Source organism: Panicum virgatum, chromosome 4K (genome assembly GCF_016808335.1).
Source record: "Panicum virgatum strain AP13 chromosome 4K, P.virgatum_v5, whole genome shotgun sequence".
NCBI classification, from domain to species: domain Eukaryota; kingdom Viridiplantae; phylum Streptophyta; class Magnoliopsida; order Poales; family Poaceae; genus Panicum; species Panicum virgatum.
This window is the reverse complement of record NC_053139.1, coordinates 45407760-45425458: the sequence shown is the minus strand read 5'-3', so window position 1 is coordinate 45425458 and position 17699 is coordinate 45407760. Positions and strand designations below refer to the sequence as shown.

The following is a 17699-nucleotide window of genomic DNA, read 5'->3' as shown; positions in this document are numbered from 1 at the left end:
TTAGATCTTCTCCTGCTTGCCATTCGGTGAAAAAACCCAGTGTTTCTGTCCCCTTCTCGAAGCCATGCAATTCTTGATCGTTGTCTCCACATTATCTCTTCTTGATAATTTAGCAGAATAATACGTTCCACAACTTTCTTTTCCTCCTCAGAAATATTATTTCTTGATGGGTCAGATCGCAATTTCTCCAACTTTTTCTTTTGTGCTTGCAGCTCCCTTCTCACAGCACCAAAAGTACTTTGTCCCCAAGATCTGAGTTCTTCTCCAAGATGGCAAAGTTTTTCCTTCATATCTTTCACAGAATTACAGTGTTGTCCATCTTTCCAAATTTGCTGGATTTAAGAAGGTAGTCCTTTATTTGTCTCCCACATAAGCTCATATCTGAAAGGCTTCCTGAGTCCTCTAATAGCCTTCCCCTTTCTTCCAATTCAGAAGATAAAAGAATAGGACAATAATCAGATTTTGCTGCCATAAGGTGTCGAACCACAACAAAAGGAAAATGAGCACACCAATTAGCTGAGGCTAGCACCCTGTCCAATCGAACACGAACAAAATATTCTCCAGCCACTTTCTTTTCAAAAGTCCAATCCAAACCAGTGTACCCTATGTCACAAAGCTGGCATACATCAACGGCCTCTTAAAAACCCTCCATAAGGTATTCTTCCTTGCTATTAGGCCCTAACTGTTCTTCCCTTCTCAAAATTTCATTGAAATCACCTATACATATCCAAGGCAAATCAGTGTCGCTTCTCATCTGCTTCATAATGTCCCAAGTATGATATCTTAGGGATCTATTTGGTTCCCCATAGATAAAGGACATGCGCCAAGGCTCTTTCCCATTTTCAGTAACTATTGTATCAATATGATATTTTGAGTACTTTTTAACATCCAAAGACACATCATTTTTCCAAAACAGCCCTAGGCCTCCACTTCTACCAGAACTTTTGATAGCAAAACTGGAATCAAAGCCCAAAGAATAACGAAGATTTTCCACTCGATATTTGTCAATTTGTGTTTTCATTATAAATAATATCGAGGGGGCATAAGCCTTCGCGAGATCGCGAAGTTCCCTTGCTGTCGCAGGGTTGCCAATCCCACGACAATTCCAACTTATGGTTTTCATTGTTCCCGGCGGAACTCCTCGAGGGAGCCCGCCGCTTTCATTTCTATGTCATCAGCACCACCATGATCATTTTCTTTCCTTAACCGTTTTTGGCCTCGCCCTTCCGGTTGTTCATCCCTTTCCAGTTCTTTTTTATGGACATCTATTGTAGACAAAACTCCAACAGTAATTCTAGAGTTATCCAAGATACCTCTCATCTGCTCGGTGTTTGGAACAAGAGCCCTTATATTTGTACTCTGATCAGAATCCCTTTGCAGTGGGTATTTTCCATCATTCCTCGATTCAGCATTAACACTAGCAGGACCATATTGATTACTGTCTCCACTTTTAGGCTCATTGCTTTTTTTTGGACCAAACTCTTGTCAGGCTCCTTGGAGTCCGACCCCCCTGTATCTGTTGAACTCGATGATCTAGTCCCCTTAAGCCTTCCTTTCCTTTCAGGGCTAGCAATCAACCAATCACCACTTTCAGTTCGGTGTGGTTATGCAGAAGAGATCCTTTCGCGGGCTTGAGTTGGGCTCCGCCGTCTTTATATATTTATCGAATGCGGCCCAAGAGCAGATGAGGCCTAGCTAGCCTGGCCGCCGGGCCGTGATCAACCTTTCTGATTGGTTGAATCGAGCTTGTGCGCGACCTCGATTATTCCCGGTGCACGTCGCCCTTTCACACGGACTAAGACTCTCCTGGCTCTTTCCATGACAAATTTGGTTTGCCTTTCTGCTGTACGCGTTCAGGGTTTCAAGCTCAACGTCAGTCTTGACAAAATTCGGTTCCGAATCCTACCTGAAATCCTTTTGACCAACAGATGACGCCGTGTTGACGCAGCCGTCTAGTATGACAAAGGACAAGTCATCGGCGTGACATACTATACAATACACTGCACGTACATATATAGTAGTACATGACAAGAAAGGCGTCCACGTATACGTATACGTATAGGTCGCGTATATGCATGTATTCCAATCGATGAATTATGTATACATACTCTCTGTGTGTGTGATCCATCCAAATTCCAGACGCGCACGGGTTCTTCTTCTTGAATTCTTCTTCTACTTGGCCGAGCACTCGGGCGGCGGGCCCTGCGGGAACCGGTACTTGTCGGCGCAGTAGTCGTAGATCATGTAGCTGGCCTGCGCCCGGCGGAGCTGCTCCTGCCCCGCGGCGTCCAGCTCCTGGAACATCCACGCGCCGTTGGACCGCGCGCACGCCGCCGCGTCCGGCGACGTGCACCCGGCGGCGGCGAACCCGCGGTACGACGCCACGAACGGCGCCCGGGACCAGTCCGTCCTGACGCGGCCGCCCTGCGTGGCCCACTCCTCGGCGTCCCACATAGGGGTGGGCATTCGGTCTATTCGGGTATTTCGGTTTGGTCTATTCGGGTTTTGCGAATTTCAGGTTTTAAAGAATGAGAACCGAAATTTTAAAGACAAAATTATGAACCGAACCCGAATAGACCGAATATTTCGGTTCGGTCTATTCGGTCCACCGAATTAACCGAATAATAAACACACTCTCATCTTTCATCAAAATATATGCAATGAATAGTTAAATAGAAGTACGAGTAATAGCGATAAGTAACTATGAAAAAATAGCATAATGAAATAGACATACAAATATTAAGATGAGATAACAACTATTAGCTAATAAGTTCAAAAATCACATAAGATATCATGGCATACCAAGAGTTTGAATGAATTTCGGGTTATTCGGTCTATTCGGGTTTTGGAGGCTAGGAACCGAACCCTAACCCGTACCCCGAATTAAACCATAAGTGTGGACCGAACCCGAACCCGAGAACCCGAATAGACCGACATTTCGGTCCATTCGGTTCGGTTCGGTTTGGTTTTTTCGGGTTTTAAATGCCCACCCCTAGTCCCACACGCTGGCGTACGCCACGAATAGGCTAAGAGTGAATTGGACAAAAAAAAAATTTGAAAAGAATTGGACAAAAATTGAGACCCCAAACACATACATATCTTACCCTGAGGACATTTTTTTTTGACAAAGTCAATTGAGGGATGAATTATTTTTTAACTAAGGGGTGAATTGGACCAATGGGGAGTAAATTGAAACAATATTCAGTGGTGGGTTTCCAAATAGAAATATGTCTGCTAGTAGCTTCTTAGTGCATGCCTCGCCGATTTCCAGAGCGCAAGCAAGCATCTGCCAGTCAATTTGGTCATGAGTTGGTTTAAAGACAAAAGGGATGGTCACGAGCTGGGTGTGTAATCCGTGCTAATCGGGCCGCCTGTAGAGTGATCGATCAACCATTATTCCATGGGAAGTATAATGGGGCGGTGGTGACCAGACGACTTATCTCTCCGGCCGTGCGCCACCAACACGCACGCATCGCAATCGAAGAAGCGCCCCCCTAGCAGAGCATCACATATACACGAGAAGACGGAAGAAAGCAAAGCTGGCTGATTTTGGCTAATTCAATAGTACTATCCCGTGAGGAAGAATAAGCTGAAATAAGGCAAGAGCGGAGAAGCAAGCCCAAAATTTGAAATCAGGCATCGCCGCCGGCCCCGCCCTCCGTCATGCATGTCATGGAACAGCACGCAGCGCAGGCACGCAGCGGAGGAGAGCCAAGTGGCCGATCGACCGCGCGCTCGATCGATCGCGCACTCCATGCAGCAGGTAGGCGGTAGCTCGGCTTATCATCATCCGCAGGCCACAGCCATCCCGTCTCACCTGCCGCAGCCCCGGCCGAGCTCTGCTCTGCTGCAACAGAAAGGAGAGTCAGCAAGTAGTATTGGGCCACGCACATCATCGACGATCGCTTTCGATCCGGTCAAGTGGAGCGGCCAATTGCCCGCGGCTGAATGGGCCGGTCGATTCATTCATCCATCGATTGGTAAAGCTCCAGCAGGCACCACACCAGCAGAGCGTCCCGTGTGGATGATACATAATGCATGATGCGCCGTAGCCCGTAGCTAGTAGGGTGCTCTTTCAATTCGATGCGATAACGATCTTAATTAGTGTCCATGCCGTTGCCACCACCAACTGATGGCTGGTTCGGAGCATGATGATACTGATGATGATAAGCATATGATTGCTGTTCGTTCGTGCGCGCGCGCAGGGCGGCATTTCTTGTTGCTGTACTGCTGCTGACCCGACGGTCCTCGTGTGCTGACTTTTTGTTTTGAAATATATGCATACTTTACTTTCATTAAGAAAGATTATCTATCATGGCGCGCGGCCAATCAGCTAATCAGGTCAGGAGTACCTGCAATTCCTGAGGATTAGGTTAGGTAGTCGCAAAATCCATGCACCCCTATGGCCCTACCCTATGTCGTCTCAGCTAGCGAGGTACTCCTAATAGAGGATTTTCTTAAAAAAAATAAACTTTGTAAATTTTAATAAATATGAAAAAAAATCTTGTTTACACCCTTAAACTATCACAAAAGTCCGATTTTCAACCTTCAACTACAAAATCGAATAACAAAGGCCATTCAACTGTTGAAATCAGGCTAATTTAGCCCCTTAGCTGGTTTTGAAGGTTGTTTTCTATTTGTCAGAACTAAAAATATTTAATTTAAACTTAAAAAATCAAAATTAATTCATTTTAAACCAAAAAATACGAAATGTGTATCAAAAGGTTTCTAAAAATGTAACCTATCTATTGGCGCGGAACTTTTCAGTTATTTAGATCTAGTTTTTTTATTTTCATAATATTTGGTTGCTTGTAGTTGTGCCTATTATTTTTGAATAACCAAGATTCAAATAGAGCAATAATAGATATGTTATGTTTTTTAAAAAAAATTTGTACTAGTTTCAATTTTTTCTGATTTAAATAAATTAGTTTTGTCATTTTAAAAAAAAAATACAAAATCACCTTGGAAACCAGCCGAAGGACTAAATTTGTCTGGTTTCGATAGTTAGATGGCCTATGTTATCCAGTTTTGTAGTTGAATGTTGAAAATCGGACTTCTGCAAGTAGTTCGAACTTTTCTCTAATAAATAATTAATCAAATTATATGCTAGTGGCATAACTCGTGTACTAGTAGTGGCATAACGCTTCGAAGCTAGGGACCATCTCTGAGATGAGGCGTGCAAGGAAGATCTAGTTTGAGGTCGCACACGCATCGCAGCATCCCGATGATGCCCCGGACTTGCCGGCGGCGGCAGATGCCGGAATGATTTTTGGGTGCGTGGGTGCCGGGCCGAGGTCGGGCGTGCGGGTGTGGTGCTGAACCGAACGGTCGGCGGTCGGTGTGCCATCTGAAAGCGTCGGAGAGCCTCCCTCCACCGGAGGGAACCAAGAACCCAAAAGGAAAGCGCATCGCTCTCCGACCGCCACCTTTTCGTCTCGATCGGTTTTCTGTCCACCGGACATCGCCATCGGCGTTATCGTACGTTCTGCTGGCGGCCCCCTTTCTCTTTCAGGTTGCTCTTGGGACATGCACTGTTCCTCCAGGCCACCCATCAAGCACCAACAAGTACTGCAAAGACGATGGAGCCTACTAGTAATTCACACGAACAATTCCAAGCACGCCGGCCGCTGTCGCCGAGGGAGGGTGATCCATTGACGAGAGATGGTGCTCCGGCGGGCGCCCACGTAGGGCGGACCGCCGCGCCGCCGCCGGACCTACCGCCGGTCGTGCTCGATCACCATTCACCGATCAGGTTTTAAGTTAAAGCATATCCGCAGGGAGGCCTGTAGTCGTGTAGAAGCACAACTCTACTAGCAGATCGAGATGCGACTCCATCTGGACGTGTGCGTGCGTACGCCAATGATCGATAGGACCGATCGAGCACCAACTCATCAACAACGAGTTTCTTTATTCGAGAGGTCGATCGATCACAACTCAAAAGGGATAGGGGGAATTGGAGGCACGTCCGACGTCCATGTCCGTGTCCACCTCATTCTCCTGTGCATGTGTGTGTACATCCGATCCGATCCCCTCCCCGGCCCGGCCGGCCGCATGACAATTCGTGAGCCTGCAGCGACAAACTGACAAGGACTTCGTCTGATCATCTCGACTCGAGCTGGAAGCAGCTGGCTGACTGATGGTCCCATCGCCGCCCTGCTCTCCTTCCTGATCGTCCTCAGCTTCTCAACACTGATCGATCGAATAGGGGCCGTTTAGTTCTAGAACCAAAAATTTTTGGATGTCAAATCAATGGTTTGACCAGATATTGGAAGAATTTTTCGGACACTAATTAAAAAACTAATTTTAGAACTCACCTGGAAACCACGAGACGAATCTTTTGAGGTCTTTGACCGCATCATTAGCACATGTGGGCTACTGTAGCACTTATGACTAATCATGCACTAATTAGGCTTAAAAGATTCGTCTCGTCGTGTACATCAAAACTGTGCAATTAGTTTTGTTGTTTAACTACATTTAGTACTCCATGTATGTGTTCAAAAAGGGAGACACAAATTTCGAGGTGAAATTTTTTGGTAACTAAACACCCCCTAGGTTGTGGCCACCAGCAGGCAGATGCATGCTTGCGGCCATGCGGGTTCGGCGCCTCTGGCGGACGGCGGCCGGTCGACAGCGAGGTCGGAGGAGTACCGTGCGGAGCTCAATTTTCAGGGGGTGATGGATGGATGGGCTGATCTCAAGATAATGCTGGATGGATTTTTGCTGGCAAAATGTCCATCCATCCATCCCAGAGGCTTCTTCAGTCTTCACAGCTAGTTGAGGGGAACGTGAGGAGGACATGCCATGCCAATTGCCAATGTAGTTACCAGCAAAAAAATTTTTTTGCCAATGTAGTTATTGTGCACGCAGGTATAGGCTTGCGTGGCCACATATATTCGTTTTATTTTTATTTTTATTTTTTATATGTTGGTTCGAACAGAACAGTCAGTACTATACCGTGTATGTATGCAAATCGAAGGAACAACTAGCAAGGAACATTTTTTTTAAAAAAAGAAAAATGTACACTTGCGTGGATGTAAACAGAAAATTCCGCGAGTGCCTGCATGTCAACTAAATGGCACCCAAACCGCATCTCGCCCGGGCCATCTTGGTGGGCCTTTTGGACACAACAATAGTCCAGTCCAGGAACGGTAACAGGCTTAGGCCTATTTGTTTCGGAGAATTCTCCAGAAATCCCGTATGTTATGCATTTGGCCCGGCCCAACATCGGCCGGACCGTTTCTTCCCGGAATTTCTATTCATCTTCCGGTAGATTTATTTTCTATATCTTCCAGTGTTTGAGATTCGTGCAAACAACCACAACCCTTAGATCTATTCCAAACCCTAGCTTCTTCTCTCTTCAACCTCCTCTCTCCTCCCCACCGCCACCACCGTCGGCTACCCACGCGCCATCCCCTTCTGCTCCTCCCACACGACGACCCGCCTTGCCCCTCCCCGCCGCCGCCACCACCCCCGCCGGGCCGTCGTCCGTGCCGCCACTCCCACCATCGTGCGTCGAGCTCACCGACCGCCGCTACCCCTGTGCGGGCGGGCGCCGCCGCTGCTACTCCGCGTAGGCACGCGCCGCTGCTGCTCCGGGTGCACGCCGCCGCGTGCCGAGCTTGCTGGAGAAGAAGTGCCTTCAACATTTCAATTTAATATTTTTAACATTTCGTGCTTCCAATTTCAATATTTTGTGTTTACAGTTTCAAAAATTCGAACTCAAATGTTGAATCTGTTTATAAAAAATGTTATAAAAAATGTTGGACATGTTCACAGCAGTTAATTGGGCCAAATGACCTTTTTAAAGATAAATTGGTTACATATCTTCCACAAGATGTACAAGAGACCCCATTTCTTCCTCCAACCAAAGCACATGTTTTCTTTTCATCAGATGATTGATGATGCAATAATCAGGGATCATCCACAGTTCGTGTACCCAATTTCTTCCGTTTGAAAAGTTGTTCTGACGAATCTAAGCACACATCATCATGTCCAGTTTGCACCTTGCTCCTCACTACACAACCCGGCAACCGCATCGATCTTCAAGAGACAAAATCAAGCAGGGCGATTATTATTATTACAGTGCCAGCTCGTAGTAGCAGAAGCAGAAGAAGATTTCTTCATTCTCCCTAGGAGTACGCACGCCCGACTGGCTGATTGGAGGTCGTTGCATTGGAGCTCAGGACCTGCCGATGGGGATGACGCACTCGGGCGGTGCTCCGTGCGGGAACCGCCTGCGGTCGTCGCAGTAGTCGTAGACCATGTAGTTCATGCGCACCCAGCTGAGCGTCATCCAGCTCCACCAGTCCATCCTCTGCGCCATCCACGACGCCTCCCGCCCGCCGCCCACCGCCGCCGGGCAGCGCGCGCGGCCGTCCCGCTCGTCCCAGACGCAGGCGGTGGCGGTGGAGACGTTGTAGCGGCGGTAGGCGGCGACGAAGGGCGCGCTGGCCCAGTCCGTCTTGACGCGGCCGCCCTGCGTGGCCCACTCCTCGGCGTCCCAGATGCTGGCGAAGACGTGCGCGGGCTGGCGCGCCGGGAACGGCACCCCGCGCGCGGCGTTGTCCCGGAACACCCGGATCGGGGCGCCGTCGATGTAGAGGATGATGTTGTGCGGGTTCCAGAGGATGGAGTAGGTGTGGAAGTCCGCCGTCGGGTCGAACCACAGCGCGAACTGCTGCTCCCGCCCGCCCTCGCCGCCGCTGAAGATGTTGGTGTGCAGGAGGTACGGCTCCCCGCTCGCGTTGCCCAGGAACTCGAAGTCCACCTCGTCGTGACGCGCGCCGCCGCTGCAGATCTGCGATCCCAGTGCCAATGCGACGACGTGCATTAGTATCTCTCACTGTCAGGTGGTTGCTGCTGCGGCTTGACAAACTCAAATGCGATGATCGACGCAGCAAAGATACGAATTATTTCTTGTGTTTTAAAAACATGTAATTGATACAGAAAGTATCTGGCGAGCAGGAACAGAGTTGTCAATCTTAATCGTGGGATCCACTATTCTGTTTGAGTTTTCCCTCTTAATTTTTACTGGGAGCCAATTACTATTTACTAGTAACTTGTACTACTGTGAAATGGTGTCATTTTCACCCAAGGTTAAACAGGAGGAGACATGTACTCTTTTTGAGTAGTGCAGTATGTACTAGTACACGCGACATCTGTAGCAGATCTGTCTAGCTACCTCGCACTGTTCATCACAAATGCCAATTGAATCCATCAATTACTACCAGCAACTCGTACAGAATTCACCGCGGCGAACCCCAACTACCCGCGCCGATCTTGTTTTTAGATCATCCCATTGTGCCATTGTGGTCCATAGACACTTGAGGCTCCTTCTCCTGGAGAAAACCTGGAAAAACCAGGCAGGTGCAGCGCCACGGGATCGAGCCCGGGCGGGTGCGCTCCCCACCGGGAGGCCGCACCAACCGAGCGATCTTGTTGAGTGGAGGCCGAGAGCAAAGTCGCTATTTTTCACCTGCTTGCCTTGCAATATTTTTGACCCCACAGGAAAAAAAAAACTCCCAGGACGCCAAGTGTCAGTCAGACGGACACATGGAGCTAGCTAGCTAGCACTAATCGCCCAAAACAACCTCAACTGCTCACGAGATGGGGTAATTTCGAACGACATTGAACCATAATCCTAGCCAAGCGCAACAATGCAGTTGAGTAATTGACCAAGCCACAGATCGAGGACAGTGGAGCGCTCACGTACAAGGAGGTGATGGTCCCGGCGGACTCGCCGGGGACGAGCTTGATATCGAGGTCGAAGCGGCCGCTCCTTGGATTGCAGCCGCGCGCCCGTGCGCTCGTCCAGCGACAGCTCCACCTGCCGCCCGCCGTCGAGGAACCGCGCATTGCCCTCCCCCCACACCACGTCGAAGTCCCGCCGGAAGTCGTGGCCGCCCGCCGCCGCCGCCGCCACCGCCAGGGCGAGGGCGAGTAGGGCTAGCCGGCACGGACCGCGCATGCCTGACCTGAGCAGCGCCCAGCTAGCAGGAGGGAATTCGCAGGGAGATCGGCTTGGGGCAATGTGGGTGTGTAGCCTGGCTGCGCCGCTGCGGGGAGCTGAGGACGGGATCGAACAGGTGGTGGAACTGGAAGGAAGGAAGGAAGGAGACAACGCAGGCAGGCGAAAGGTGGTGGTGGTGGTGGTGTGTGTCTTGCTGCGGAGAAGAGATGGTGGTGGTGTGCGTCACAGACTCACAGCGGCACGCGATGATGATAAAGAGGCCGGGCCCCGAGGGCGGGGGCGCCCAGTTTGAGGGCACGGCACGTAGCCGGGGCGCTTTCGCCAAATGCCAGGGCGAGCCGGCACGCGCGCTCTTTGCTGCGGCGAGGGCATTCCTGTGGCCCAACGGCGGCCAGCCATGGGAAACCGGCGGCGCAAGCAGGACTGGGCACAGGGCGTAGCCGCTGTGAGCCAGCCAGGGCCCAGGTGGTGGGGCCGTCCCTGCAGGCAGCACGACGTGGCCGCGTAAACCGGCTTGACCGCCACTGTGCTGGAGTCTGAGAGGCGGGTTGATGCTGCTCCGTCCATAAGTAGTAGTGCATGGCACGACGACGCTGCAGGCGGAGGCCTGGCCGACCACAGGCCCCGTCCGTCCTTGAATGTGCGGGCATGGCCATGGCGTCGCGAGTGGAGAAATCAGAGGCGCCGTGAAGCTTTGGGTGGAACGTCGGCCTCCTTTTGGAGATCGCGACGGTTTCGTGTTAATAATCAATGGTAGCCCAAACAAGGCACAGATACAGATATATATATGGCTGAGTATGACCAGTTTGGAGATAAACTAGGAAAGAAAAGATTTACACAATACAACATGAATCTATTTCTATCTATAGCAAACCTATATCTCCAACCGGTCACCACTTATACCATATTTAGTTACAACATGTTTAACACTCCCCCTCAATCTAAATCTTCTGTAGATTAAGATTGCCTTTGAACATCTCCAATTGTCGCGCCGCAAGAGGTTTAGTAAACCCATCAGCCACCTGATCTCTTGTAGAGACAAATTCTATGTGAAGTAATCTCTTCGCAACTCGCTCTCGTACAAAATGATAATCTACCTCAATATGCTTTGTACGTGCATGAAAAACAGGATTTGCTGGGAGCTACTTAGCTCCCATGTTGTCGCACCATAGCTTTGCTTTTCTTGGTGCTTGAATCCCAATTTCCAACAATAAAATCTGAATCCACATGATTTCTGCAGTTGCATTGGCTAATGCTTTGTATTCTGCTTCTGTGCTTGATCTAGACACAGTTGCTTGTTTTCGTGCACTCCACGAAACAAGATTTGATCCCAAAAATATTGCAAAACCACCTGTGGATCGTCTGTCATCAAGACTACCAGCCCAATCTGCATCACTAAAACCGCTAACCAGTAGAGAAGTTGATTTTCCAATCTTAAGTCCAAGTTTTGTAGTATGTTTAAGATACCTCAAAATTCTTTTAACTGCAGCCCAATGAATAGTAGTTGGTGCATGTAGGAATTGACATACCTTGTTAACTGAGAAAGAGATATCTGGTCTTGTCAAAGTCAAATATTGCAAAGCACCAACAATACTTCGATATTGAGTAGCATCACTAGGACCAAGAGGATTACCTTCATGAACCGAAAGCTTTTCTGAGGTTGACATAGGAGTACTCACAGGTTTACAATCACTCATGCCGACCCTTTTTAATACATCTGATGTATATTTTTCTTGAGTTAGAATTATACCATCAGAAACTTTGTTTACTTCTATTCCAAGAAAATAATGAAGATCTCCCAAATCCTTTAAAGCAAATTCCTTGTTTAAATCACGAAGTAAAGCCGAAGTTGCATCTGGTGTTGAGCTAGCCACAATGATATCATCAACATAGATAAGAACATACATACTGATATTCCCTTTTTCATAGAAGAATAAAGACGTATCTGCTTTTGACAGCTTAAAACCCAACTCTTGCAATTTCATACTTAACCTTGAATACCACGCTCTAGGCGCTTGTTTAAGCCCATACAAAGCTTTATCAAGTCTACACACATAATTTGGTAAAGAGCTATCTTCATATCCAGGAGGTTGTTTTATATAAACTTCTTCTTCCAATAAACCATGTAAGAAAGCATTTTGAACATCTAATTGGCGAAGATTCCAACCTCTCGACACAGCAACTGACAAGATAACTCTAATAGTAGCAGCTTTGACCACAGGACTGAAAGTATCTTCATAATCTATACCAAACCTTTGTTTGAAACCTTTTGCAACAAGACGAGCCTTGTATCTATCAAGACTTCCATCTGCCTTTCTCTTGATTTTATAGACCCACTTACAATCAATAATATTGATGCCTTTTCTTGGAGGTACTAAATGCCATGTCTTGTTTTTCATCAAAGCAGAATATTCTAGATCCATAGCCTCTTTCCAATTTTTATTTGCTAAGGCTTCATCTAAATTCTGTGGTTCACCAGAGGATGTAAAACACCCATATCTAATAGTGCCATCAGGATATACCTTGGGCTTTCGTATACCAGCTTGTAGCCGTGTCCTTGGACGTGTTGTTTCTGATTCAGCAGGCGCCACACCAGAAGTTGCAGACTCATCAGCATGCAAATCTGGAGAATCCACATCTGGATCTGCACCAAGTTGGTCGGGTGCAGCAGGTGTTGGAGGATCCCCTGGCTGCACCGTGCCGGTGTCCTGTTGGCTCACAATCGCAAGTGGCGGAGGTAAAATCCCACCCGCGCACACACCGGACACACCAGACCCCGCCGGTGGATCTTCATGGAACTCCACCCCGTGCTGTACTTCTGTGTTCCTGATTTCTGCACACACTTCATCACATGTATTATCACATGGGTTAGTGGAATTAAACATATGATCATCTATTTGTTCTCCCCCTGGATCAGATGTTAATGGACGAAGATCAGAAGGAAGAAGGGAAATCTCGTGACGAAGGCGTGCTCCTGCATTCGAGTGAAGTTGAGAGAAAGGAAAAATATTCTCATCGAATGTGACATCACGAGAAATATAGACCCGTCCTGTGGAAGGATCAAGGCACTTGAAGCCTTTGTGAAGAGGACTATACCCAAGAAAAACACACTGCTTTGAACGGAATTGAAATTTATGTGTGTTATAAGGACGGAGATTTGGCCAACATGCACAACCAAAAACTCTAAGAGATGAATAATCTGGTTTTTGCTGAAACAATCGTTCAAGAGGAGTAGCAAAGTTAATAACTCGGCTAGGAGTTCTATTTATCAAATATGTAGCCGCAATAAACGCATCTTCCCAAAATTTGAGAGGAATAGATGCATGAGCTAAAAGAGCTAAACCAACTTCAACAATGTGTCTATGTTTTCGTTCAGCGGCCCCATTTTGTTGATGAGCATGGGGACAAGACACATGATGAGAGATGCCAATGCGCTCAAAAAAGGAATGTAATTTTTGATATTCACCTCCCCAATCAGTTTGCATAGCAATGATCTTTCTATTGAAAAGTCTCTCAACAAGTTTTTGGAAGTCAGTGAACCTTTGAAAGACTTCAGATTTATGTTTAAGAATATAAATCCACACGAATTTGCTATAGTCATCAATAAAACTAACATAGTAGTTTCTTCCTCCAACCGAATTGGGTGCAGGGCCCCAAACATCTGAATAAACAAGTTGCAAGGGCTCACTAGAAACACTATGCGACTTGGGATAACGAAGTTGATGACTCTTTGCCTTTTGACAAGCATCACACACATACTCTTTATTCGACTCATCCAAACAGGGAAGATTATTCATACTAATGACTTTGGAAACAATGGGGTATGATGCATGACCTAAGCGACTATGCCATCTCTCAAAGGATGGTTTGACGACTCCAAAAGCTTGCTTTATTGAGGTTGGCGGCGGAAGAGGATATAAACCCTTGCGGCAGTGCCCTCTAAGGATGGTGTTCTTCGTGGCCTGATCCTTGATCAGAAAATAATTAGGGTGAAATTCAAGAAAGATGGAATTATCTTTAGTAAGATGATGAACGGAAACGAGATTTTTTGTAGCTTTTGGAACATGAAGAACATTGTTTAGATGTAAATTACGAGTCGGGGTATGAACTATAGAATGACCAATATGTTTAATTTCCATACCTGCACCGCTTGCGGTGTGAATCTGATCGTTCCCATGATACTTGTCACGGACGGACAGCTTCTCAAGATCACTGGTTATATTATCTGTAGCACCAGTGTCCATGTACCAATTTTGATCCATCGAGTAGAGACTCATAGCAGCAGCAACGTGTCGTTCCTCTGGAACATAATTCTCATCAAAACGGTGCCAACATTCAAGCGCCGTATGTCCTGTCTTGAAGCACACTTGACAGATGGGGCGCCCATTGCTATCATGGATCGCAGTAGGGCCGGTTGGGAAGTTCCTGCGCTGCTGGTTCTGCTGATTGGGGCGTGATTGCTGCTGTTGGCCACGCCCACGTCTTCCAGAGCCGCGACCAAAATTTGATCGCCCTCGCATCTGCTGGTTCCCGCGACCAGAACCACGCATCTGCTGGTTCCCACCTCGACCACCTCTTCCTGCTGTGTTGGCCGATGAAGATCCAGTGCCGAGCTGCAATTCTAATCTAGTCTCAAAGCTTAATAACTGTGAGAACAATTCAGCAGGAGTAACAGGTTCAACTCTAGTTACAAGGGCAGAGACTAAAGGATTGTACTCGGGATCAAGCCCATTGCAGATGTACATCACCAACTCTTCATCATCAAGAGGCTTTCCTGAAGCGGCCATCTCATCTGCTAGCTCCTTCATCTTGCCGTAGAACTGAGCTACAGTCATGTTCTCCTTCTTCGTCGTCGCGAGAGCAAGGCGTACGTTGGTTGTACGTGCACGTGTGTGGGAGGCAAACATGTCGCTGATTGTCTTCCATGCTTCGGCAGCGGTCTTCGAGATGGCGACTTGCGCCAGGATGTCCCTAGATAGGGACGCGAGGAGGAAACCAAGCACCTGCTGGTCCGCAGCGAACCACTCCTCATAGGCGGGGTTGGACACCGCGACGGTCTTGCCGTCAGCCTTCTTTTCTTCAATTTCTTCAGATGGAGCGACGGCCTTGCCGTTGACATAACGCTCCAACCTTGCGCCTCGTAAGGTCGCAAGGACCTGCGCTGACCACATGGCATGGTTTTGGCGGGTGAGCTTCTCCGTGACCTGCACGCCGAGAAGAGGATTCGACGCCATGCTTGAGGACGCCATTGCTTGAGTTCTTGGATCGCCTAGGCTCTGATTACCATGTAGAAATCAGAGGCGCCGTGAAGCTTTGGGTGGAACGTCGGCCTCCTTTTGGAGATCGCGACGGTTTCGTGTTAATAATCAATGGTAGCCCAAACAAGGCACAGATACAGATATATATATGGCTGAGTATGACCGGTTTGGAGATAAACTAGGAAAGAAAAGATTTACACAATACAACATGAATCTATTTCTATCTATAGCAAACCTATATCTCCAACCGGTCACCACTTATACCATATTTAGTTACAACATGTTTAACAGCGAGGAGCAACGGTGTGGCCCCGGTGTAAGTGGTGCGTACGGTGGATGTGGGATGGGCGCTGGGAGCTGCCCGGCGATGGCTCCGCCGTAGCGCAGTAAAGATGGATGAGGGATCCGCGGCCGGTGTGGCGAGCGCCAGGTCCAACTTTTCACTCGCGCTTCCGTGCCTCACTCACATCACATGGTGTGCCATGCCAGGCCCAGGCGCGGTCCCTCCCGTTCTGGCCTCGGCACCGCCCGCGCCACCGTACCGTCATCGAGAGCGCCTGCTGGGCCAACTTCTTCATGCACCCCGCGACCTTTCCGTTCCAAGCTGCACTCTCCTCATCTTCGTCTCATGGAAAACTTCAACCATATCATTCAAGGAACCAACAAAGATTAAGGCATGGCAATAGGCAAAGCATGCATGTTTAATAGATTGTAGTTTTGTACATTACTACACGCTTCTAGACATTTTTACGAGATTCACAAGAGCCCCCTTCATCGCTTTCTCGCAATTGAAATGAGCATCCTTCAAGAAAAGGAACTATATTGTTGGTGGGTCACTTTTTTTTTTGGATAAATGTTGGTGGGTCACTTGAATGAAGGGGGAAAAGAAATCACACAGGTCTTGTTTATTAGCTCTGCTGCTCAGTGGGGGTCGTGGAAACTGAGAAAGGAACTTTGTTTTCAGAATGTAGGCTGGAGGAATATGAATCTATTAATCTGGAGAATAGTGAAGCTGGCTCAGAATTGGTCAATTTTGTGTCCCCCAACCAAAGAGACCGAGTTGAGAGCGTACATCTCCAACCTGAAGGATATCTTAAGAAGACTTGTCGTGCTAACAGGTGCTGCATGAAGAAGACCCAACCTGCGTCTTGCTTGGAGGACCTGGGAGAGAAGCAGTTGACCAGCATGTCTTGGAGCGCGCAAATGAAGGAGCTGGACTCAGCCTTAACAGCTTAGTCGCCGTCTGTTTACTCCAAGTTCTCCCCGGTGTACCCCTTGTAAGAGTATTTAGCTGAAGTAGACCTAATGTAAACCTGAAGGATAGCTTTGTTATTTTCTGCTTTTGTTCCCGGCTCCTGGGAGTAGGTTATCCAGCACTTTCGGATGTAAACCTGAACTAATCTCTCTTTTAAGTAAGGCTGGGGCCTCTGGCTCTAAAACTCTAAAAATGGGTGGACCTGGGTACTGTCCTCACCTGGGCCGGCGATAAGGTCCGCTTGCTGAGAGCCTGGGCCACGTCTGTGCTCATCGTTAGGGCCGGTTATGATCCGTTGGGCTCCGACGGGTAGGGGTGGTAAAGGGCCCAACATTTTGAACTAGAAAATCTAAGGATCGGGTACTAAAAGGGCCGGGCTCTAAACATATGTATTTTTGAACTAAAAATTTTAAGGGCTTTATTGGGCTGTGAAGAGGTCATTAGGGCCATGGCCCATTACCACCCCTACCGACGGGCTCAGTCGGGTATTATTTTTATAAGGTCCTTGCTAGTCAACTCACACTTAGGGCGTCCGCAACGGTGGGCGATTTGGCCAGTGATTTGATTTGTTTAATCATTGAACAGTTGCAGTCCAGTGGTCACTAGCGATTTCTTCGTCGCTAGCTCGCACACTCTCCAATGCGGCTGGCTCTCACACGCGCGCGTCCCAAGCGCCTGCTGCCCTCCTCTATCTTATCCAAATCGCTCGCTCAAATCGACAGACTGTTGCGGACGCCCTTAGATTCTCCCAGGGGCCTCGTCCTGTCATCCAAGTTGGCCAGAATGTCAAATTCTGCTTTGTCTACGAGGCCACTCTTAAGTACTAACCGGCAAGGCCCCCTCAAAAGAAAAAGAAAAAAAAGTAACCGGCAAGGAATTTGCCGGGTACGTAGCGAGAGAGAGGAGGTAAATTACATCAACAACAATAACACTCGACATGCATGTATTGGTATGTACGAGATACTCCTACATCACCAATTCATCACCACGGCAACAAAGGGGAAAACCGGAGAAGACCACACTACGCAGGGGCGGCGGGCATGTGGCCCGGGTCAGACTGTCAGAGCCTGAGTGCCCGACTCGAGGCTCGTGTGGTTTTTCCTTTCCGTGGCGGGAAGGCGGCCGGGAACGTGCGGTCTCTGAGGAAAACGCGGTACGCGTCCGTGGTTAGCGTCGAAAACCGAGGACGGATGACGCCAGTGTCGCTTGTTTTGTT

The 17699-nt window shown here is 48.3% G+C and overlaps 1 protein-coding gene, 1 non-coding gene and 1 pseudogene across 2 annotated transcripts; all 3 read right to left on the bottom strand.

The window, feature by feature from the left end:
* Positions 1–1915: 1915 nt before the first annotated feature.
* Positions 1916–2466, bottom strand: LOC120702283 (probable xyloglucan endotransglucosylase/hydrolase protein 23). Its single transcript, XM_039986002.1, has one exon. It carries the CDS (start codon positions 2464–2466, stop codon positions 2173–2175), a length of 294 nt encoding a protein of 97 aa, XP_039841936.1. The 3' UTR covers positions 1916–2172.
* Positions 2467–7775: 5309 nt separating this feature from the next.
* On the bottom strand, positions 7776–10347 carry LOC120704349 (annotated as a pseudogene).
* Positions 10348–14600: 4253 nt separating this feature from the next.
* On the bottom strand, positions 14601–14739 carry LOC120705316. Its single transcript, XR_005687903.1, has one exon. It is a non-coding gene; the product is annotated as a small nucleolar RNA Z247 (small nucleolar RNA).
* Positions 14740–17699: the final 2960 nt, after the last annotated feature.

Excerpts from the sequence above, each read along its gene's own strand:
- LOC120702283 (XM_039986002.1), bottom strand. The coding sequence starts at position 2,466 with ATGCCCACCCCTATGTGGGACGCCGAGGAGTGGGCCACGCAGGGCGGC.